The 24,837-nt window shown below is 42.0% G+C and overlaps 1 protein-coding gene across 1 annotated transcript in view; it reads right to left on the bottom strand.

Moving 5' to 3' along the window:
• The window catches only part of ATP5 (delta subunit of Mt ATP synthase), a 41,962-nt gene extending 30,610 nt beyond the window's left edge, over window positions 1–11,352 (bottom strand). The window contains exons 1-3 of the mRNA XM_086514318.1: window positions 11,138–11,352; window positions 10,989–11,045; window positions 10,279–10,522 (exon numbers count right to left, since the gene is read on the bottom strand). Of these exons, the coding sequence (XP_086370444.1) occupies window positions 10,279–10,522; window positions 10,989–11,045; window positions 11,138–11,233 (397 nt within the window). The 5' untranslated portion in view covers window positions 11,234–11,352. The remainder of the gene's footprint in view (window positions 1–10,278; window positions 10,523–10,988; window positions 11,046–11,137) is intronic.
• Between the last annotated feature and the right edge of the window lie 13,485 nt (window positions 11,353–24,837).

Below are 24,837 nucleotides of genomic sequence, written 5' to 3'. Positions count from 1 at the left end.
TCTTGAAATTGCACTTGTGAACACATCCTCTCCAACCCTCCCAAGGCCGCAGAGGCTCTGGACAATCTAGCCTCTGCTGCTTTCTTAAGAGTAAACTTCGGTCCTGCAAATACCACACCAAGGTATGTGTATGCATCTGTGTACTCTACTGTATCCTGGCCATATGCAAATGTAGGTGCCGATCTCCTAACCCACTGCGGTGTGGTGTTCAACACCATAACTTTGGTTTTACCCAAATTCACCGACAGTCCGCAATCCTCCGCGAATTTATGTAATGCATCTAACTGCCTCTACATTCCATCTGGTGATTCTGCTATCAATACAATATCATATGCATACAACAACAAAGGGATCCATGACCCTGCAAGTTGAGCACCTCTGTCACCCTCTCTATCAATGTAATCTGATACCTCATCTATATATATACCAAATAAAGTAGGGGACAATGGGCATCCCTGCTTTACTCCAACGGTGGAATGAACAATGTCGGAATCCCCTTCTGGAGTACGTACATAACCAGTTACTGACCCATATAAGGCCATGATCCCCCAGATAATCTCTTTGGGGACCCCTAACTCTTGCATCCTGCGCATCAATCTGGCCCTTGGTACTGTATCAAAAGCTTTCCGAAAATCCACAAAGCAACAATACATCCTTCTCACGCTTGCTCTTCCTTCCTCAATAATGGCTCTGAGCGTAAGAATATGATCTAGAGTGGAATAACCCCTCCTGAATCCAACTTGTCCTGTTGCCCTTATGCCCTCATTCTCTGCCCATCTACTCAGTTTTTGTTCCAGAATGGATGCGTACAGTCGGGTCAATGTGTAGCCCACCATAATGGTACGATAGTTCCCGGGTATCATAGGATCCCCTGACTTGAAAATAGGTACCATAGTAGATAATTTCCAAGATTCAGGTAATCCTTCACACATGACCCGATTAAACAGACGGGCAAGGACTTCTGAAAGTAGATCCCTTGCATGGATCAAATGTTCTGCTACTAGACCCTCATGATCATATGCTCTTCTTGTCTTCATCTTATCAATGGCTTTTTCCACCATTTCCGTAGTAAAGAAAGTACTAGTAGCAGGGCATGGCTCTAGCGGATCTGATAGTGGAGGCTGTCCAGATACCATATATAATGATGTTACATATTGACCCCAAATCTCAGGAGAAGTAATCGTCGGAGGCGGTGAGTGCTCGTGAAATAAGCGCCAGGCCTCATGTGAGTCTTGACTAAAGAAAAGCTGATATAAATCCTTCTCCAGTTTGGCTAAAAATGCCCTCTTCTTGCGACGTACTATACGCCGAAGAGCAATCCGAGACTGCTTATATGTGATGATCCCAAGTGTAAGCTCTTTCTGTACCTGGGTTCTCGTCTCTCTGCATTCCTCGTCATACCAACTGTTCTGAGGCATGTTCCCAGATCCTCTCTTCGGATCAGGTTGAGTATGTGGGTATGCCTCTTGTGCTGCTCCATGTAGTATCTTTGTTAACTGAGAAGTAATCTCCTCTACAGAATATACTGGCTCGGCTGCCCACATCTTATTATAGATCTTTGCCACATAGACTGAATCAATCTCTGGTGTGAAAGTAAATGGTAATAAGAGAGTAATATAATTACATAGTGTTGGATCACTTGGAAAGTTGGAAATATGTCCAAGACACTGAAATGAAGAAGCAAAGCATAGAGCGGGAGAGAGAGACGGAGAGATATGGTCGCACACGTGCATGTAAACGGTGATCAATATTGATCACTCTCTCACACGCTGCTATGTTGTTATAGGGAGAAGGAAGACCTACCATGCCCAACAGGTCTAACCTCCTTAGACAGGAGGGAAGGTAGGTAGAAAACTTTCCCACGTCTCTCTTTTGGTTTAGAGTGTTTTCTTTTGTTATTTGCAAGGTGCACACAGAATGTTAAAATTGCATGTTTTACACATAAAGCAACGAGTTTTTGTTTGCCGTTTTTTAACCGACCTGTTCACATTGTTTTTTTTTTTTAATTTGGCCAAACATTGGCTAGCCGCTTTAGAACTATGGTAAAAATTAACATATAGCGTGGAAAAAAAACCCTGATGGGTTGCGGAAAACTGCTATGCTCCTGCTGGCGTGGGTTGTACGCGGATAGCCACCCCTTGTTGCTCATGCGTCCGAAACGCTACCGCCCTTGCATGCCCGTGCTTCAAGTAACACGTAAATGCTGCCCTGCAGGCATCTGGCTCGGCACATTTGTGCTTCTCTAAGCAATGCATAAAACATTGTCCTGCAGCTGCATGTACAGCACCTACCTGTGCAGGTTGATCCTGTACAAGCTGCGTGTACAACACCTGCATGCGCAAGTTACACGTGTACAAGCTGCATGTACGCTTGTACGCTGAGATTCTCTAGCCTTGAGCTACGCAATAAGGCCTACGCACGATGCACCGATACACGTTGCGTATACAACATTTGCCAAGACTTCGAGCCTTGAACTACGCACCAAGGCCTCAAGGACTAGGGCTGTCGTGAGCTCAAGGAGGAAAACAAGTAATTTGGCAGCGGTATTTCGTGCACAACAATGAACAACCGACTGTGCACACACATAAGAACAATTTCCTTCTCTCTCATTCCATCTACAAAATACCCACCAAAAGGTATGGAGATCAAAGAGATTGCATGCCTCCGGGCAAAACCTTGACATATCTCCGCAAGATTGTAGTAAAAAAATGCTAAGTGCTTCCATCAGAGAGTATGCAGTGGTGTGCGACACCATTGCAAGATTGTAGTAAAAAAATGCTAAGTGCTTCCATCAGAGAGTATGCAGTGGTGTGGCCACACCCACGAACGTGTATACTCTCAAGGCTACAATAATGACGGAAAACTAAACACAACATGCCCAGCAACCATGTGATTAGACCACTAGCATCAACATCCACACATGAAAATCCATGTGCTTATCAAACAAAAAAAAAGGCTTACAATGGACTTTCACCATCGGCTTGCAATAGCCCCCCTTGCTCTCCTCTCTTGCTAGTAGCGTCCCATACCACCCTATGCAAGACGGTAGAGAGCCCGTCAGGCTAGGCCATCCCGACCTCATGTGTAATGTGGAGCAGTAGTGATTTATGGTGATAGCTCATAATGAGTGCTCAATGCATACTAAAGGTTCCTTTTACTTCATGAGAGAACCGTGCAATGGACTAGAGAGTGAAGAGAGAATCATATTGCAAGTGAAGGTTATGTAAGTGATAGAGAGAGAAGAAGACTAACACCGAATAGGATCCCAAACCCCCCTCCAAGCCCCCCCCCCCCCCCCCCTCTTATCGCTAGAGAGGTATTTGCTTTAGATTGTGCAAATGCTAATATAATGGTCCTTGATGCCAAGATGTTGATGGGATCTTGCTACTGATGCTTGGATCTGTGAGGCTAAGTGTCACAATCTTGGTCACCTCCAAGACGAGAATCCAACAGGACACACGAGAGAGAATCACTTAAAATACTTCACAACTATAAAATCACAGTTCAATTTGGTCGACATGGCTCAACGTAGTTCCGTGCCCACATAGGTTGGCTCCAAAGACTGGCGCCTGAAACTGGCGCTTTTTTGGTATTTCTTTTATATTATTGCTTGATCAAAGTACAACTCTCGCGGGTCCTCAACTCTCAGACTCTGCGTGCTCTGAAGAGTGAGGCCCTTGGGCCCTTTTTATTCTTACAAAGGGATGCCAAAAGCAGAGCCCCAAAAGCAATAAAACTCAAATGCAATGAGTTCCAAAAGCTTCTAGCTCAAAAACAATGTAATCCCAAAAGCAACTGCTCAAAAAGCTGCCTCTAAAAAGCATCAACGCAAATTACAGAATTCCGTACAATTTGCCACGTTAGCAGTGTAATTTATGGGCAGTCAACGCTTTTTGCGAAATCTGCCACGTCATCAGCCAATCAACACACTTTGCGGACAGTCCGTACTGTTTTGCCACATCATCATCTGTTATGTGCGTGTCCACGTAGTTCTACCGGGTCATCATTTTGTGACATACCCACCTCTTGAAAGAATTGTAATCGCCCTCGATTACTCCTGCAGAACAGAGGCCATAAACCAATTTAGTAGACACTTACTCTTAAGTACCGACGCACTACATGTAACAAACTGCTGACAAGTCAAAGCCTAAAGAATGGAGCCAACTTACAGATGATGTGGCTACCCGAGAGCAGAAACGCTAACCCTAATTTCTGCCAGAAACCCTAACTGCTGAAACCCTAATTCTGGAAGCCTTAACCCTTAAACCTGCAAACCCTAATTCTAGAAACCCTAAGAAGAACAAGCAACAGAAGAAGAAGTCCTACCAACTTATGGGGACTCCGTCCGATGGGGCCCCAAGTGACATAAAGGCATTAAAAATAAAGCAAAACACACTCAAAAGACTTTGCACATCAACACATGATGATGTGGCACCTGTACGAACGTCCCGGAATTCGCGGCAGATTTTTAGGGAAATCCTAAAATTTTAGGAAAGTGATTTTTTGGGGTTAGCTTTTCATATTTGATGCTTTTAGGCTTTGGGCCTTTAAATATGAGCCTTTGGGACCCTCTCTGGCACTTTTTAGCGCGCAGATTGTAGAGCAGGTGCTCTTCGGCTGTTGTACTTTGTGAATCGGCAGTAACATAAAGAAATACCGAAAGGGGCGCCAAGGTTTGGGGCCAATACTCTCTGGGGTGGAATTCCGCCACTCTGTGTCGCGTGTCGTCTCTCTCTCTTTCCGTTCAGTCTGTTCTTTTCTATTGGCACGTGGTGCCCGCCTTGTGACAGTGGTATCAGAGCTACCAAGCCGCACTCTTCCAAGCACTTGTCAAGCTCTCAAGAAAAATTTTGCCCGAAGATATATGGTTTCTGACATCTTCTTTCGTTGTGCAACTTTTGGCAAAGTGGGGTATCCTGAAATGCTTGCCATGGAAACCCTAGCAGATTATAACTTGAAGTTTCTCGACACCTCCCAGTAGATGTCTCTTCACGAGCAGATGACCTTGGAGGTTTAGTGTGATTGCTATCTCTTGGGACTACCATCGCCGCCAAAGAAACAGTTTGTCCAAGAGCTGATGGACCATGCCGTGCTCGGCTACGACCTCATGGAAGGAACCTAACCCTAATTTTTGGTGCAGGTTTCAAGATGGAAAGTCAGTCGACTTTTTGAGCTCGACTAATGTCGAGATTGCTTTTTAAGTTTGAGTTTTGTTTGATCTTGTTTGGTGATCCTGTTTGGAATTTGTTTGAAATGGATGGTATCTGTTTTGAACCTGTTTAGATGCCGATTTGAATTGTTTGACTCTAGTTTGATACTGGTTTCAATGATTGGTGATTTTACTCCCGGGTGGAGAAGTGAGAAATACTGTTTTGGTATTGTTTGAACCTTGGAACGACGTAGGCCGATGCCTGGGGAGCGTTTCGTTGTATGTTTGAAAACCTTTGAACGACGCATGCCGATGCCTGGGGAGCGTTTGGTTGTATGCTTGTAAAATAATTGTTGTTGCGATTCCCGGCCCTGAACTGGATGGTTATGCGGGAGGAGTATTAAGAAGTCTGAGCAGTGGTTACTCTCAGCACCTCCAAACGACGCAGGCTGCGGTCTGGGGGGCGTTTGGTTGTAAAAGGCCTCTATATCTCCCGGCCCGGACCTTTTTAGGTTATGCAGGAGGAGTGATGAGGAAGTCCTTGAATATCTCCCGGCCCGGACCTTGTTAGGTTATGCGGGAGGAGTGTTCATCGACGGCTTTATGTTTTTATGTCTTGTAACATGCATATGTGAGCATTTGTGTTGCATTGTGATGTGCAAACCACTGAATATTCCTGATTGGATGAGATTGCCTAGGTATGTAATTTTAGTGCATTTAGACTCTCGTGGAAGATCAGCACGATCTGGGTGTGATGGCTAATTTTACTATGCCGGAATATCAAGAGTTTCGATCTAGACGAAAGGAGAAGCTAACTCCTTGATCAAAAGAGCCGAAAGGAGAAGCTAACTCCTTGATCAAAAGAGCAGAAAGGAGAAGCTAACTCCTTAATAAAAAGAGCAAACTGATTGTCCCTAAGAATGATCCTCGGAAATTTTTGAGCTAACTTGAGTTGTTTTGCAGATATGTTGTAATCGTAGAGAGTAACGATTACTCTCTTTCAAGAAGGGGAGATGTAACAAACTGCTGACGTGTCAAAGCCTAAAGAATGGAGCCAACTTACAAATGATGTGGCTATCCGAGAGCAGAAACCCTAACCCTAATTTCTGCCAAAAACCCTAACTGCTGGAACCCTAATTCTGGAAGCCCTAACTCTAAAACCTGCAAACCCTAATTCTGAAAACCCTAACCCTAAAACCTGCAAACCCTAATTCTAGAAACCCTAAGAAGAACAAGTAATAGAAGAAGAAGTCCTACCAACTTATGGGGACTCCGTCCGATGGGGCCCCAAGTGACATAAAGGCATTAAAAATAAAGCAAAACATACTCAAAAGACTTTGCACATCAAAATATGATGATGTGGCACCTATACGGACGTCCCCGAATTCGCGGCGAATTTTTAGGGAATCCTAAAATTTTACGAAAGTGATTTTTTGGGGTCACCTTTTTATATTTGATGCTTTTAGGCTTTGGGCCTTTAAGTATGAGCCTTGGGGACCCTCTCTGGCACTTTTTAGCGCGCATATTGTAGAGCAGGTGCTCCTCGACTGTTGTACTTTGTGAATCGGCAATAATATAAAGAAATACCGAAAGGGGCACCAAGGGTTGGGGCCAATACTCTCTGGGGTGGAATTCCGCCACTCCGTGTCGCGTGTCGTCTCTCTCTTTCAGTTCAGTTGTTATTGAAGTGCTAAAAGTTTGTTCAGTCTGTTCTTTTCTATTGGCACGTGGCGCCCGCCTTGTGACACTACACAACACACATCTAGTGCTTGTACAAAGACGACAGTCACATCACATCAGATCACATTCATAATCACATGAGATAGAATCTAGGACCATGATTCCTGGCTACGTATTTAGCAATCGCATCTAGATCCGCACCAGACCTCACTAATGTCGATTTAACTAATCCCATATCGCGATCACGTCCATAGATTCTGAGACTGAAATGCTGCAATCATTTGGTGAATCATTCCATTCAAGCATTGTCATGTGCGAGTAATCATTTCCGGGGATCCCATTTCAAGGTACTTCTTTCATAAAGTCATCCAGTAGAATAGCAACAGATCGGTATCCCTGAAGTCCAAAGGGAAAACAGTGACTTTATTCTATCAAAGTAATCCGTGACAAAGGAGCGGAGTGACTCCCCTCTTGTGCAGTCCCGCCTGCACCAGATTCAACCCGCTGATTTGTGGGAACTCTTGGAATAGCCACATAAAGTTCCAAATCTAAGGAGTATCTGTTGGGTCCTCCTCCTCCATCCACTTCGCATTCAATGGCGGATGGTTCTTAGCTAAGAACCACCGTTCACTTTACCTTTCTCTTTCCTGTCTTGAAGGCCAATATCTGTTCCGGAACGAGTATCTTCTCACTCTTTTTCATTTCAGGTTCATCCGAAAGCTATCACTGCTCTAGGGCCATCATCATCATCTCATTCATGATCGTGTTATATGCTCACAAATAACAGGTTCTTCCATACAACATTGGTTCCATCCAAAAATTCAAAATCATCTTTCAAAAAAAGTCTTATTTCATAAATTCATGCAGCAAAATAATATTAATTCATCCATAATGTTCTATCTAAAATCTGTTCAACAACGAGTATCTCCTAATCCCACTGTATTTCCATTATGTCAATCATCCTTATTCATGTGCCTTGTTGGGGCACCGTGCAATGATATGTCCTTGTTTTCCACATTCAAAACACTTTCTTGCTTTGAAATATTCATCTCTCTGGTCTTCTATCAGTCGAGATTCTATAGTCGAGCTCATGTATCTGTCTATCGTCTATTTTTGTTCTGACTTGTCGAAGGTTCATTTAATGGGTAAGTCAAGTTACCTGAATGCATAGTGAATCCCCGCTTAGCATGTCCCATCAATTGTTGAATGGACTCTGACTTCTTCTCAAGACAGTTGTCTAAAATTTCTTTGGGAAGTCTACAACAGAACTGCTCAATCTACTCCTTAAAACTGATCTTCTTGAAAGAAGAGGTCGGAAGGAAAGTATTCCAAAATCTTTCTCAATAATTATCCAAAGTGTCACCCCTGATCATCCGAAGGTGATTCCAATCAGTTCTCACATCTCGTTATGAACAAGGTCTCACGCTTTCTATTCATGGGTAAATGAACACTCCTAGTATGCTTGCCCTAAATTCAATGTTCACAAATAGAAAAGTCACTTAAAATAGGTAAATAGAAAAAGTGTGAAGGAGTTTTCATTCCTTTTTGGCTCATAGGCCTAGCCGACTATGCCATAACTCAATAGATTCCAACTTGGCTATTGTGATAAAATCATCTTTTACACACGACACACATGGAATTCGTGCAATGAAGTGATTCATGGTGAATGCTCAAGATGAGTGCTCAGTGTGTACTCAAGGTTCCTTGTACTTCATGACAGAGTTCATTTTACTTCATGAGAGATGTGCAAAGACTAGAGAGGAAGGGAGAATGATACTGTGAATGAAGGTTCTAAGAGTGAAAGAGAGAGAGAAAGGAAACTAACACCAGATGGGGTCCCACACCACCTCTCTATCGCTAAAGGTATTTGCTTTAAATTGCACAAATGCTGATACAACGGTCCTAGATGCTGAGATGTTGATAGGATCTTGCAGTAGATGCTTAGATTTGCGAGGCTAAGGGCTGAAAATGCAAAACTCTAGGGCTAATTTGGCTTGGGACTACGATCTGACGATGAGGCTAGGGTTGAAATCTAAAAATGTTGGCTGATCTAGGGGCTGAATCTGAAAAATCTGGCTGATCTACTGTCTTGGGCTGAGAACTAAAAACGTTGGTACTGCTGGCTGGATCTGCGACGGTACAGGTGCAAAAACGTAAGAGATGCTGAGGTATTGAGGTACTTAGTGCTGATACTGAGGGTACTGACTTAAGCTTGAGAAGTGACCGGGCCAGGCAATGACAATAAAAATTCCACGATTTCTGAAAATGTCACTTTAATGAGTTAATAAATACACTTATAAGAGGTGCTTCACATGCAGATAAATACCTAGGCTGGGTACTAATGCAGATGTATGGGAACACTCCCCAGTGCCTACACGTAGCAGGCATTGGCTATGCTCATGTGCAATCAGAGGGTCTACAACTGGGCATGCAGGTCTTGCGTACACACTCACAAGGGTGTCAGTACTCTTCCTAGGCTGTCCAAAACCCTACAACTAGGAGTTAGCTTGTCCACATGCACATAGGGTAAGATGTGCACGACGCACATGACTTCACTATTCTCTAGATGCTCATTACATTCTTACCCAAAAATCCCCATCAATTACCTCAACACTCTATGGTTCAAGGTAGTTGTTTATAAGGCAGAGGCATACTTTGTTTATTTCTTGATTAAATAAACTTTTTAGTTTGTTCATAATCAAATTATCCGTAAAATCTTGTGATCGCCCAAATTTGTGCTAATAATGTTTGCCTGCTCAAACTAAAATACATATACTTCGCAAAATACCAAAAAATGTTTGTTTTAAACCCCATCACCATTCCCTGAGTCTGGCATCCCCTACCAATCCTTATTCTCATTTCATGTCCCTTGTTCGTATGACCCAATATCTCCTTACATTTTTATCAGGTTGCCTTCTGCATTTTAGTTGCTGCCACTGTGTTTTATTTTCAGCTAGCAAGATCCTGCTGTTGCTGATGATTACAAAATCTTGTTGGGGTAACCCCTAAGCCAAAACCCACTATGTAGTCTGAAGATCCCTGTTTTCAGCCTCTGATCAGGATAAGCCTAGCAGATAGGACTTACCTATGATGTAGAAGAGAGATACAGCCAAAGGCATAGGCTGGACATAGCAGCAATTCAGAATTGTGCACTATGGGGAAGAGCGAAGGAAAGTAGGCCATCTTGCACACATTGAGTTAAAGACTTTGCTCGTTGTAAGAAAACTATGTTCCGCCTTAACTTCCTGCCAAGAAAAGATGTACATTATGACTTTCAACATACTCATGACCTTTCAAGAATCTGTATCCCCTGTGCTGCGAAAGTGCCTTCCCACATGTTTGCCTTCAAATTTATGAGGAAATGTGTCTTAGGAAAAATAAATTAAAAGTACCAACTGCAGTCACACAAGTAAAAGAGATGCGTGGCCGAGGGGAGCATTGAAAAGTACCCAGGAAATTGACTGATATGTCAGTAAATTTCAACTCCCCAAATATATCACGCACTGCCTTCACTTTTTCTTTGTTTGGCACTGACAAATCCTTCAAAAATTCTCCAAAAGTTGGGCTTTTCTCGATGGACTTCAGAAGCTCATTCAAATCCTCGTAAACTTGATCCATTTTATTAGCCGGCACCGCTGTCTTGTACAAGGCTACTGCGTATCTTCCCGCTATACCATGCACTTGAATCGGTATCTACAAAAAATTTCAAACATTTGGTCTGTAGCAAACTATAGAGAGAAATAATGGTAAAAAATTGGAACAAGGAGGAAGCCTATGGCTTGAATAATTTGTATTGACTGCTCTTATGAACTAGTAAAGTTGTTTAATCTTTGCAAGCTTCATGATGAATGAAGCTGACACTGCCATGTATGGTAGCCACCCATATCCCTCTTTTCAAAGGGAATGAAACATGCAGAAGCACCATGGGAGGGAGTTTTGAATCTGAGAAAGCAATAACACTACTTCTTCCCACGCAAAAAAATTCCAAGATCCTTTCCAGCCATGATAAGAGTATGCAACATTTTTCCATGATTAGAGAATGTGCACCCATAAAAAACGTTTACTTGAACAGCTATACGAGCATACCAAACTTTTGCCTTGAAAAAATGAAAGGTTCTGTTTTCATAAATTCAAGCATTGCCACGTGATTTGTACCCACCTTAACCACAGACGCTTCTTTCTTCTTCGGTGCCTGCCCAGTGCTGAAATCTCGAACCTGTGAGAAAATGGCAAATGCAATGAGATAAAGAGACGTATAACTGCATTTAGGTAGTACACGCTCAGGTGATGTCGAACTAGTACACAAACCTGCAGTGAAACGGAAGGAGAGGCACGGCAGGCGGATCGTAAGGGGGCAGAGGTCGACGAGGCGACGAGCCGCAACAGACCGCGTCGAAGCGCCATGCCGCAGAGAGAAGTTGCACGGTCTGTGTGTGTGTGTGTGTGTGTGTGTGTGTGAGAGAGAGAGAGAGAGAGAGAGAGAGAGAGAGCAGAGGTAGTAGGCCTAGAGAAGTTCACGCTTTGAGAAGGGGGCCTTATATGCTAATGGCATTATACATTCACTTTTGGACATGAAACATCTTTTGGCTTAGGCTGGGTTCACAGTGTTGTGCGGAAGTCGCTCCTGTTTGCTGCGAGCCAATCAGCTTACCCGCTTTTCCCTGGCCCGTTCACATAGGGCGGTGGAAGTGGTTGACGAGGCAGCCGCGTCAAGAAAGAAAATCGTTCTTTCTCTTCCACCCTGCCGTGCAGCTCTTTCGAAGCCCCCCCCCCCCCACCCCACCCTGACAGGGTCTTCTCCAATCTATGGCACTGCACCACACAAGCGACTGGAGCCCAAATTGCCTCCACCTTGTGCGAATGATGGTTCGACGGAAGTGTTACGCTCCCCTATCCTGGAAGAGTTGAGCAGCTCCCTTTCTTCCACCTTTCCAGTCTAAATCGGGCTTTAGAGAAGACAAGCTCGCACGACCTACGGCGAGTCTTGCTCGCTCTTACCAATGGGCCACTTCACATCTCATTAACAAACACTTTACAATGGCCAATCCATCCAGTTTTTCAAGCTCACTCATGACCACACATAGAAATATTCACATCTTATCTCTCTCATTTCTCTATTCTTTCAAATGTCTCTATGTGCGTACTTAGGTGGGTATGTATATATATATATGCACGTACGTGTGTATATGTATATGTATATGTATATGTATATGTATATGTATATGTATATGTATGTGTGTGTGTGTCTATCTTTATACATCCCCCAACGACACATATCACATTCTCAAGCACCTCTTGAATACTCACGTCAAGGAGGATGACTCGACACATACATCTCTATCCTCCAACCAAGAACAGTCACCATATGAATACCGTGTATTAAGTTGGAGTTGGTCCCCCACCTCTTGAATACTCACATAGGCGTGGCCTTGATCATGGTCAGTTTTAACTTTAATGTAATAATACCCTTGCAAGCTATCTATATGATGGTAAATAGCTAGCAAAATAGATCATCGACAATAATGGTTCCTGTTAGACGAAACATACTCAATGTTAAATCATAAACTATGTTTTTTTTTTGGATTTTCAATGAGGCTCGTTTAGCTATACCAAAAAACTTCAAAATATTCAATGATGTAAACAACATCATCAGTCTGCAACATGATTAAAATTAAACTTATCATCCTAAAGTATCCACAATGCTATAAAATATCAGATATGTTTTGAATCAAGAAGCTTGGAAGAGAGCCATGGAAAGGGCGACAGGTGGAGGGGCACTTTAATCATCAACAAAATATATTGCCATACCTTATCCCTCACGAAAAGGCTAATTTTATTGGCAGTCATGGACAAAACCTTTGTAGAGATTAGGGAGGGAAGATTAGAGAGCCATTCATGATGTTAACATGCTATCACAACCACTTGAATACACAATGGAGATAGAGTAGAGTGTAGGCGAAAACTAGATCAATTGATTCAACAAAAAGTGCGTACAAAGGGCTCAATATATAGAGCTAACCAAGGCATCTCATCTGGCATCACTGAGACATCATACAAAGGCTTCAAATCAGTTAATCCACCTTGCAAACTCGTGGGTGACCTTTCGAGGCAACTTAGGGATCCATCAACTAACTCTAAGTGAGTCGACACCCTCTAGGAATGACCTCCATGGGTACCCACACCCTTGAGTACCTTTCCCACATGCTTATGTGCCACCTATGCATCCCAATAGGATAGAGGAGATACACACCAACATAGGACAAAGCCCACAATTCCCAACAACCCTCCCCTTGGGGTTTTGTACTATGACAACAAAAATTGCTACGCCAATCCAGGCTGACCATCACTTCCAATCCAGGAGCCCATCTCCAAATGAGACAACTGATAGTAGACACTCCAATCCATGAGTCCAACACACAACTTGTAACATTTAATGGTCTAGTAACTTGTGTGTAGTGGAAAATAACATAGACATAGTGAGCATTTCATTATAATAGATTCCTAGTGAGCATAGCAAGAGTGCTTGGATGGAGAGAGCAACAAAAGCATAACACCTAGTTAGATAGGCATGAACAATACTTCAGAAAGAGAGAGAAATTAAGCTATTGACAAGAGTTGAGGACCGGATTTACATGGTGGCGGTCCCCCTACAAAAGGCTTTGTATTATAGGTTCCCCCCCATCAAGGGAGACATTTTACAATACAATACTTTGTGTTCCGTCAATAACTTGCTCGTGCGATGAAGATGGAAGCTTCAAGCACCATGCTCACACTTATAAAACACAACATCAATTCCCTCACGGTCTCAGACCCAAGACCTCACACACCTTCGAAGATGGTGAGAGCTAGCAGGGTATGAGAGTAGATTGAGAGGAAGAAGTATTCTTACAAAAAAGAAGTATATCTCCTCACTTAATCACTCATAAAAGCTTAGCATAGCTTAGTAATTAGCATGGTAGAGGAGATGAGCATGCATTGGAGCTTGGCTCTTGGTTGGATTTGCATCACAAAGCCAAGAGTTGTTGGTGTAGGCCTCCCTTCTCACAAGCTTGGAGTAGATGATGAGCTTTCCATTAAATCTTGAGAAGGAGAGAGAGTCTTCTTTGCTTCACACATGAGATTGTGTGTGTGTGTGTGTGATAATGCCTTGTCAAAATCAGCCATCTCTCTCTCTTGGTCGACCCCTCTTGCATTTTACTCATGCTAGCATCCCATTGGACCCTACAAAGCTTAGCAAATGATAATTGAGAAGCATAAGTGATAGCCTTGTGACATGTGTCCCCCTTTTCCCTTTTACGAGAGCTTTAGGTAATTAAATAATGCAATTAAACTCTCATTGGACCCCTTAGTCTTTTGGCCAATAGGGAGATGACATGTGTCACCTATTCCCTTTGTGAGAAGGGAGCTTGCTAGAGTGTGTGTGTGTGTGTGTTTATCTCTCATCCCCTACTAAAAGGGCTCACCCACTCAAAGATAGGGATGTGGGAAGACTTTTGAGTCTTCCCAAAAGCATCCACTTTGCCCTAGGTTTTTACCATTGGACCTAACCTTTGAGTTTTGGAACCTTAGCATTTTGGAAGTCTTAATGGGATGAACCTTAGGGTCTTTGAAGCCCATTGTTGCACATTGCTCTTTTGCAGATGGCCCACCCTTTGGATCCCGACTATGACCGGTCTTCTAGCTTAACCAATATTCTAGCTTTTTCTCCCCCGGTACTTTCCCATATTAAATGATTAGTTTAACATGAGAAAATGATTTAGGAGAATTAGATAGTAGTTATTATGACACAACTCTAGTCCAAGAGTCTACAGAAAAACATTCATTGCCATAGCTTCATTTTTTGTCCTCCTCCACTCCTACTTCTTCATCTTCCGACTCTGCTACCTGCACCATCTTGGTGCTCTTGCTGCCATGGTTGTTGTCGTAGCTTTCTCATGAGTTTTATTGAATGAAATGAAAAGGTAAGTAACACTAATGCAGAAACAAAAGTTTGATGCTAATTATCCTCCCCTTGAAGGTAGGTCTCTCCTTTGCTTTCCCATTGTGCCTTGGAGCGGTCTTAGCGCTTGATTTTTATGCCAAGACCAATGTCTATACTCCTTACACTTGCACATGGTGATATCAACTCCAAAAATGAGAATTTAGGCATACATTGCAAGGTATTGTGCCATGGATGCAAAAATTTCAACTTAAAGTACAAGAATTTTAGAAAGAGAAAGGTGCTTTGAAGCTCTCTTAGTTCCTTTTGCATTTGCACTTGGAAAAACTATGTTGAAGCTTCTTTGAATTCCCTCTTGAATCCCCTTAGGAGCTCTTTTCGAAGCTCGGTGAAGCCTTTGAATGCTCAAGCAAAACTTTGGTTGCTGTTGCAGCATGGGAAGGGTTTCTTGAGGGGCTGTTCTGTGGGAAAGACCCCTAAGCAAGAAGGGCAAAGGGCAATGGCCCTTGAGGACGTCACACCATGGGAAGACCCTCCTGCACGTGGTCAAAGTGGCCGGAGAGAACGTTGTCAAACAAAAAGTCTCTCCATCAGCTATGAATAATCTCTTCAGTACTACACCACCAAGAGGTACATGTTGTGCTGGATAGAGCATGAGAGTCTCAACTAAGAGGCACAATGTTTCCTTATCGAACATGTTCTTTTGTAGGAGATGGCACGTGAGCATATGTGCGGGCATGAAGCACCGAATATTGCTAAGCTTAGCTCCCAAGGGCTGCTCGGGTTTGAATCCATTTGGACACAAGAACCTTTTGCAAACTTCAAAGTAAAACTTTCAACTTGTCCAAGATTCGAAAAGTAATGCGGTATTCCTGAAGTCAGATTTGAGCTCGAGACATACACACCTAATTATAGTCAGGCTCCCAACCACTTGCCCCACGTGATCTTTGGTGAGGTATCCATCTTCTCAAGGTAATATTAAACCAATCATGACAGAGCTGCATAATAAGCAGAGAAATCAGAGACTTTTCAAGCACGTATCTTGGTCAAACGACATTCAATTGCAAAGCTTGATAGCTCAACGGGAGCTCAAATGGAAGCTTATGTCAAGGAGTTTCTCTGATGTAGGTATGGGAGGAAAATGATGATGGGAAAGTAAGGAATAATTGCGCCTAAAATGGATCAAAATGAGATTTATTAATGAAAATTAGAGCTTAACTAGAAACCTTGCTCACTGATTAATGAAGCGTAGCTCTAATTAGGCTACTAACAATCAAAGAGTAGTGGCCCAAGAGTTCCAAGATTCAAGAACATGCTCAAGATAACCACTAGAGCTCTAATTAGGCCTAGAGAGAGAGAGAGAGAGAGAGAGAGAGAGAGAGGGATAATAATCAAGGATCTTAGAGATGATTAGAATGTGCTAATCATGATGTTGGCTCTCATGCCACTTGTAGAGATTAGGGAGGGAAGATTAGAAAGCCGATCGTGATGTTGACTGTAATGGAAATGGCCTATGAACTTTGAGGATAGCGGAATCAAGAGAATTAGAGTGAGCATTTTTGTGAGATTACTTTGAGAACATAGAGGGTGAACTTAATTGATGGTAGCAACATAAACATAGTACTTAATTAACTTGGCATGAACAATACTTTTGCGAGAGAGAGAGAGTATTAGAGAACATGACAGTAGTTGAGGACCGGATTTACTTGGAGCCGGTCCCCCCCCCTCCCCCCCCCCCCCTCCCAAAAGGCGTTTGTATTATAGTTTCTCCCATCAAGAGAGACTTGGTACAATACAATCTTTGTGTTCCTTGTCACCCAGGTGATGCAATGAAGATATAAAGCTTCATGCATCACAAGCATAACATAAACTTTGCAAAAAGCATTAACTATCCCAAGCCTCAATCCCAAGGCCTTAAACACCTTCGAAGGTGGAGAGAGCTAGCGGGGAATAAGGATAGGAAAGAGGAAGAAGAATCATTCATAGGAGAAAGAAATAGTTCCTCACTTATCATCACTCATCTTGCTTAGCATAGCATAATAGCATAGTAATGAAGATGAAGAAGATGGCAAGCTTAAGCATTGAAGCATGGCTCTTGGTTGGATTTGCATTCCATAGCCAAGAGTGTTGGTGTAGGCTCTCAACTTCTCAACAAGCTTGGAGAAGGAGATGGAGTTCTTGCACTTTGCACTTCACACAATGAGCGTGTGTGTGTGTGTGTGTGGGAGAGTATACCCCCCCTCTCATGCTTGGTCCACCTCTCTCTCTCTCTCTCTCTCTTTTGTATTATTTAATTATATCATTTGGACATGTGTCCTCTTTTTAATCTTTGAGAGAAAAAACTTAATTATTTATTTTTATGCATCTAAATTCTCATTGGACCCCTTTAAAGCCTATCCAATAGGATTCAAACACATCATGAGGGACATGTGGGGAGGATCTTAATATGTGTCATTTATGCTTCTTAACATATCATCTTTGAATTGAACACTTCAAGGAACTAGTCATTGAAGCATGGAAACCGTTATGCCTCTTGAGAGTTTATGTTTGAATTGAACACTTCAAGAACCTTAGTCATTTAAGCATAAGAAGCACCTCAAGCTTGGGAAAGGTTCCCACAAACACTTTAAGCACTTTAGCTAGCAAGCACGACAAGCACCTCATGCTTGGGTAGGATTCCCATCTCAAAGCCTAAGGTCAAAGGACTTTTTTAACACTAACCTTTGGAGGTCTTTAATGAAGATAACCCTCCGGTATTTTAAGCTCCATTAGATGCATGTTACTCTTTGATAGACTACCTCCTTTTGGAAACCTATTGAAATATAACCATCTCTCCTCTTGGTCCCTTGCTCAATAAATCTAGAAGCACTTATTGCACAATGCTCTTTGGTAGACCGTCTCCTTTTGGACCCCTATTGAGATAGGTTTAGAAGCACATACTTATATCCTAACTTTTGTTCCCCTTTTATCTTCCCATATTAAATGATCAGTTTAATATGAGAAAATCATTTGGTAAAGTTAGATATTATATTTTATGACATTACCTCTTTCTTGAAATCATAGTCGTCCTCGACTATGAGGTAAAGAAGATAAAGCCTAGTCATTAGTCCATGTTTCTTAGCGGATAGAGGATCCCTTTTTACCCTACAACATCATTCTAGAATGGATGACTAATCCATTTGGTGCTTGGGAGACTTAGTTGCCGCAAGCATGTTTGCTCTTTAGTGCATATCATACTTTCAAAGTAGAGTGACAAGGTGTACTTGGTGTTTGGGAGACATAGTCAGCACAAACATGATCCTAAGCATGCATACTTTTTAACTTTTGTGCACAATAAAAGAAAGAGAATGAGTCTTATAAGACAAAAACATTGCTCATTTGAAATGCATTTTCATTTGCTTACTCTAGTGTAGCATTGTAAGCATTGACAAGGTTCATTTTCTCCTTAAGCTAGGTTCCTTGCATCCATCTAACATCTTTAAAAAGATAATTTTTAAACTTAACAAGATATCATTGGATAACGTTACCGTTTCTTAGTACCTTGTCTTCGTGTCAAAGAATTGATCTAAGCTGCAACACTTTTGCTTGATCTTTGATCTCTGGTGGGTCCCTCCATTATTGGTTCTTTTGGCGGCTCTCCTTTGTAAGGCTTGAGTAGGCTCACATGGTTAGCATTGTGAATGAGCCAATGGTTGGGCAACTTTAACTAATAAGCCATCTCATTGATTGACTTAAGAATTTTAAAAGAAAGGACCATAGTATCTTTTTGCTAGTTTAGCATTATACTCTTGATGGCTTGTAGGATTCTTGTCCGTAGTCTGCCTTAGATGAGCCTTGAGAAACTTTAGCAAGACCCAATCATTTTTCTTAAAGGCTAAGGCTATTCTCTGCTTATTAGCAGCAGCCCTTTTTGGCTTTGCTGTGAGATGGATATAACCTTTTTAATCTTTGGAAAAGATTCTTGTAAGTCTCGGCTATATTCATTAGCATTGAATATCTTCCCATATACTTTAAGTAGTAAGGGACTTTTGGATCTTTCCTCTTTATCCTTGAAAGGTAATTTCCCCATAGAAGTATGTACAATGTCATTGTACGTATACTCTATAAGAGGTAGTACTCCTCTCATTGAGAATGTTGATCTACTTTTATGACATAGGCTTTTAGTAGATCAAGAATCGTTAGATTAGTTATTTCACTTTGGTCATCCGTTTGTGGATAGGCCAAAATAGAATTTTAATATAGATCCTAGATTCTCAAAGAGACCCTTCCAGAAATTACTGGTCATTCTAGGATCTTTGTCCGACACTATGGATGTTGGCAGGCCATGAAATTTGAAAATTTGAGATCTTAAGAGGGTTGTCATTTGATGTGCCTTTATAGTCTTTTTGACGGACATAGAATGTGTTTTCTTACTAAGCTTGTTGACTGGAACAATCCAAGTTGCTTCCCTCGGTCAAATTTTGACTTTTGGCATACCATGCATTTTGAAACATACTCTTCATGGTATGTTTACTTTTCATGGTAGGCCAACAGAAATACATTTTTACTCCTCGAAGAGTAGATTATGGAATTCTTCTTTGCCCCGCATAATGAGAAGCATGGGATTCATACTTGACTTTCTTATTGTATGGGTGAGTAACACATAGCCTATTGCCGTTTGGAAGATAACCATCCTCCAAGGTGAATGGTTCTTTTCTTTTCTTCCCTAATGCAAAGGCTATAGTTATGTACTTCAATTCTCGGACAGTAGCACACTCATCTATCATAAAAGATAGATCATTGTGAGTTGTTATAGACACCACATTTACGCTTGGCCATCGTGAAAGTGCATCAACCACTTGATTGTGCTTGCCAGCAATGTGAACAATATGAAATTGTGATTGTGAAATAAAATTTTCCCACCTCATTTGTTTGTCGGAGAGCTTGGTTTGCATCATGAAAATTTGAGGCTTTGTGATCCATTCGTAGGATGAATGGAGCTCCCAAGAGATAGTGCTTCCATGTGTCTAGGGCATGTGGAATAACTAAAAGCTCTATTTCGTATATGCACAAGACCAGTTCATCGTAATTGAGCCTTCGACTCTCATATGCTATGGGGTGCCCTTCTTGAAACAAAACTGCTGCAAGGCAATTTCCACAAGCATTACCTCAAATGGCTTTGAGAAGACCGAGTTCATTCTCCGACATGGAGACAAGGTATTACGAGGCGGTAAGACTATCCGGTGATATCTTATCCAGTTTAAAAATTTTCCTTGTGAAGATGCTAGATGGATGCAAGGCATACAATTAAAGGATATCCTAAACCTTGTCAATGCTAACAATGACTCCCTAGAGTAAGCAAATGTATATATGTATAAATGAACAAATTTTTTTGTCTTATAAGAGTCTCTTTTTCTTTATTGTGCACAAATGTTAATAAGTATGCATGCTTAGGATCATGTTTGTGGAAACGACGGCTCCCGAACACCAAGTACAGATTGTCACTCTACTATGGAAGATTGATACGGACTAATGTGCAGACATGCTTGCGGCGGCAGCTAACGCTCTCAAGCACCAAATGAACTAGTCATCCATTCTGGAACGGTGTCGTAGGATAAAATAGGGATCCTCTATCCCCTAGCAAACAGACTAATGACTAGGCTTCATCGAGGACAACTATGATTTCAAGAGAGAGGTGATGTCATAAAAACTAATATCTAATACTCCCAAATGATTATCTTATGTTAAACTGATCATTTAATATGGGGAAGTACCAGCGGAGTAAAAGCTAGAATATTGGTAAGGCTGCCATACCAGTCTCTGTCAGGGATCCAAAGGAGAGAAAATAGGGATCCAAAGGGGGATAGTCTGCAAAAGAGTTGTGCTTCAATGGGGCTTAAAAGACCGAAGGTTGAGCTCCATTAAGACTTCCATAGGCTAAGGTTCCAAAAATTAACTCATTTATCCAATGGCCAAAGCAAGGGAAAAATTGGATGGTCATGGGAAGACTATAAAGTCTTCCCACATTCCTAGGAAGGAGGGGGTGATCCCTTTTAGTAGGGGATGAGAGAGAAACACACACACACACACACACACACACACACACACACACCAAGGCTCCCCCTTTACACAAAGGGAATACTAGACACATGTCAGGCCCCTAGGCCAGTTGCCCCCAATCTCCCCTCAAATCCTATTGGATGTCCATAGAGGTGGACCAATGAGAATTAGGCTAGATTAAAGCTAGTCTAATCAATTTCAAAATGCTTGATAAAAAAACCAATAGAAATTAAGCTCTGTAGAAGACTATAGGAGAGTCTACCAACGAGTCCAATGAGCATTCAACAGCCCAATGGCTTGCCTGATTCCTATTGGCCAGAAGACTAAGAGATCTAATGAGAGTTTTATTAAATTATTTAATTACGTAAAGCTCTCACAAAAGGAAAAAGGGGAACACTTGTCAAAAGGCTATCAACTATGCTTCTAATTTGTGATTGGCTAAGCTTTACAGGAGCCAATAGGAGGCCAGCATGAGCAAATATCAAGAGGGGTCAAACAAGATGAGAGAGAGGGCTTCATTTTACTCGAACACATTGCCACACACACACACACACACAACTCATGTGTGCAAGAAGAACTCCATCTCCTTCTCCAAGCATTGAGAAGTAGAGACCTACACCAACAACTCTTGGCTATGGAATGCAAATCCAACCAAGAGCCAAGCTTCAATGGCATGCTCATCTCCTCTACCGTGTAATTTACTAGGCTAAGCTATGCTGTTAGAGTGATAGTGTGAGGATGATACTTCTTTCTCGTAAGTCACCTCTTCTTCCTCTCAATCTATCCTCATTCCCTGCTAGCTCTCACCATCTTTGAAGGTGTGTGAGGTCTTGGGACTGAGGCTAGGGACACTAGGTGTGTTTTTCAAGCATAATTTGGTGCATGAAGGTTCCATCTTCATTGTACCAACGAGTTTTGTCAAGGAACACAAGAATTGTACTATACAAAAAGTCTCCTTTGATGGGAGAAGCTATAATACAAAGCCTTTATGGAGGGGGGACCAGCTCCATGTAAATCCGTCCTCAATTGTTGTCAATTGTTCTATTTTTCTCTCTTTTCAAGTATTGTCAATGCCAAATAAGGTAGGTGTAATTTTCCATGTTGCTTTCTCTAATTAAGTACTCTCTCTATGCTCATTAGGAACTCGTTCTTAATGAAATGCTCACTATGTTATCAATTTCTGCTACACACAAGTTACTAGTGCATTAAATGTTACATTGGTATCAGATCTATTGGTTTCTCTTTCCTTGCTTAAGAAGAGAGGTCATCAAGCTTGCTAAAAATGGTTGGTGTTATTAATTGCAAAAGAGTAAGTAGAATAGGTATTTTTCATCCTTGAAGCACGCCTACTTTATGCAGTTAATGGGGACACCGTCGAGAGCTATGGTCTTAATAATGGAGTCCTACGGGGCTTGCCTATGGCTTAACCATTTTTGAGCTATTAAAAGCTTAACAGGAACCGGTGATGTCTTGGCTCTGTTGAAACCTCTCTTTTATTCCTTGCAATTGATAATATTTGAGCCACGGGTCTAGATGCTTCAGTGCTTACCTTTGAAGGTAAAGATGAGTAGCAACTAGGGCTTAAAGTGCCAAAGTACAAGTAAACATTTACACCTAAAATTTGCTAGTATGGTTTACAAAGGAAAAGAGATTGAAATGAATGTTGATAACTTTGATTTTGCTAATGAAAGAGCAACTAATGATGCCCCTATGCTTGTAAGCAATCTTGTTTCTAGGCTTCAACAAGCCTTGGGCAACCCATCCCTCCAAGGTGAAATGTTACAGCAATTGTGCACCGATGGTATTCTCCAAACTCCCCACCAAGAAGAGAGAGTACCTAGGAAGCCTCCTAGTGAGACTTCCAAAAGAGGACTCTCTCCGATAAGGGAAGAAGAGGAGGATCCGTACAAAGGGCTCAAAAACTTACTACTCTATGATGCATCTCCCTTCCAAAGGGGAACCCAAGTTTCAATGGTACAGGCCTCATCGAAAGAACGAGAAAGAAGTGAGTCTCCTGCCACCTCGATGGAGATGGCTTCACAAAGACGGCGGGCAAAGCGCTCTCCAACACCCCCTAAATGGAGAAGACCATCGCATACTTCTCTACACCATAATTGAAAGAGGGACAAAAGAAAACAAGAGAAGAAAAAGGCAAGAAAGAGGTCACCCCCTTCTTCATCTTGTTCATCCTTTTCCTCTTTTGAAGAAAGTGATGGTGCAGACAAGCAGGAACAAGGGAAGAAAAAGGTGAGAAAGAGGTCACCCTCTTCTCCATCCTCCTCATACTCTTCCTCTTTTGAAGAAAGTAATGGTGCAGCTCTCCAACCACCAAAAAGATGAGGCCATAAATCCTATGCCGCCTGGAAGAGGTCGTCCAAGCTTAAAAAGTTCAAAGAGGGAGGAAAAAACATCTCTTTTCTTACCTACAATAGAACCTTTGGTGCTACGAACAAAGTTTACGCCTTTATCCAGCAATTCGATGTGGCGTTTGGAGATGAGGGCTTCACGGGGTCCTCTAAGCTACATCATGTACCTATGCATTTTCAAAAGTCGGCAAGGCAATGGTGGTCTAGCCTACGAGCAAATGGTGAAGCTCCACAAACATGGAAAGCTTTAAGAGCTTCCATCATGAAGCAGTTTTGGCTACCGATGCTTTTATTCTCTTTTATCATAATGCTTTATTCTCTTTGACCCTGGTTCTACTCACAATTTCATATCCACAGAGTTGGCCACCAAGCTAGGCATCCAGGCCTATGAGATGGGAGATGTCCTACCTGTCGATGGTGCTTTCAAGGGGCAAGAAGCCTCATTCACTCCATAAATTGGGAAATTGAGGCTCCATGTCCAAAGCTATGTGGACAAGGAGGATTTCTTCATCTCTCCTCTCAAGCATGAGGATGTAATCTTAGGGGCACCATGGTTTGAACGCATGGCTTTCAATGTTAAATTCCCTAAAAGGAACATCTACGTTAGGTTCAGGGAAAAAGATATGTACATAGATGCTAAGGAGTTGGGTAGTACCATACCCCTTGTACATAAGCAAGCTTTCATTAAGTCAATAGAAAGCTCTATTTCTATGTACATGATTTTTGTTAAAGACTCTCAAAATGAACCTAATGCTTTAGCAAAAGATAATATAAACAATCAAAAGGAATTAGAGTTATCCAGTTTCCTCGGTTCCAAGATGTTTTTATTAACGATATCCCTTGTGGACTACCTCCCAAACGAGGCAATGATGACCATGCAATTGAACTTCTTCCAGGAAGCTCACTGCCTAATAAACCTCCTTATCGACTTTCTCAAGCTCAACAAGAGGAGATTATGCGGCAAGTGCATGAGTTAGTTGAGTTCATTGTAAGCATTGACAAGGTTTAGGTTATCCTTTGATTGTATGCCTTGCATCCATCTAGCATCTTCAAAAGGATATTTTTTAAACTTAATAAGATATCATTGGATAGTCTTACTGCCTCATACTACCTCGTCTTCATGTCAGAAAATGGACTCAGGCTGCAACATCTCTTCTCGGTCCTCGATGTCCAGTGGGTCTTCAATGATTGCTTCTTGAGGTGGCTCTCCTTTGTAAGGCTTTAGTAGGCTTCACGTTGAAAGCATTGTGTATGAGCCAATGGCTAGGAAACTTGAGTTGATAGGCCATCTCATTGATTGGCCTAAGAACTTGAGAGGGGCCACAGTACCTTTTTGCTAATTTAGCATAGTACTTTTGGTGTCCCGTAGGATTCTTGCCCGTTGTATGCCTTAATCGAGTCTTGGAAATTCAAGCAAGATCCAATCATTTTGTTTAAAGGCTAGGGCTCTTCTGTGCTGATTAGCAGCAGCATTCTGCCTTTGCTGAGAGATGGATATAGCATCCTTAATCTTTTGGAAAGATTCTTGCAGGTCTCGGCTATATTCATCTTCAACGAAGATCTTCCCATGTACCTTAAGTAGCAGGGGACTTTTTTATCTTCTCTCTATCACTTGAAAAGGTGCTTTTCTCGTGGAAGTATGTACAATATTATTGTAAGCATAC

The sequence above is a fragment of the Adiantum capillus-veneris genome, chromosome 1 (genome assembly GCF_014529385.1).
Source record: "Adiantum capillus-veneris isolate H3 chromosome 1, ASM1452938v2, whole genome shotgun sequence".
Classification (NCBI taxonomy): domain Eukaryota; kingdom Viridiplantae; phylum Streptophyta; class Polypodiopsida; order Polypodiales; family Pteridaceae; genus Adiantum; species Adiantum capillus-veneris.
This window is presented reverse-complemented; position numbering and strand designations above follow the sequence as displayed.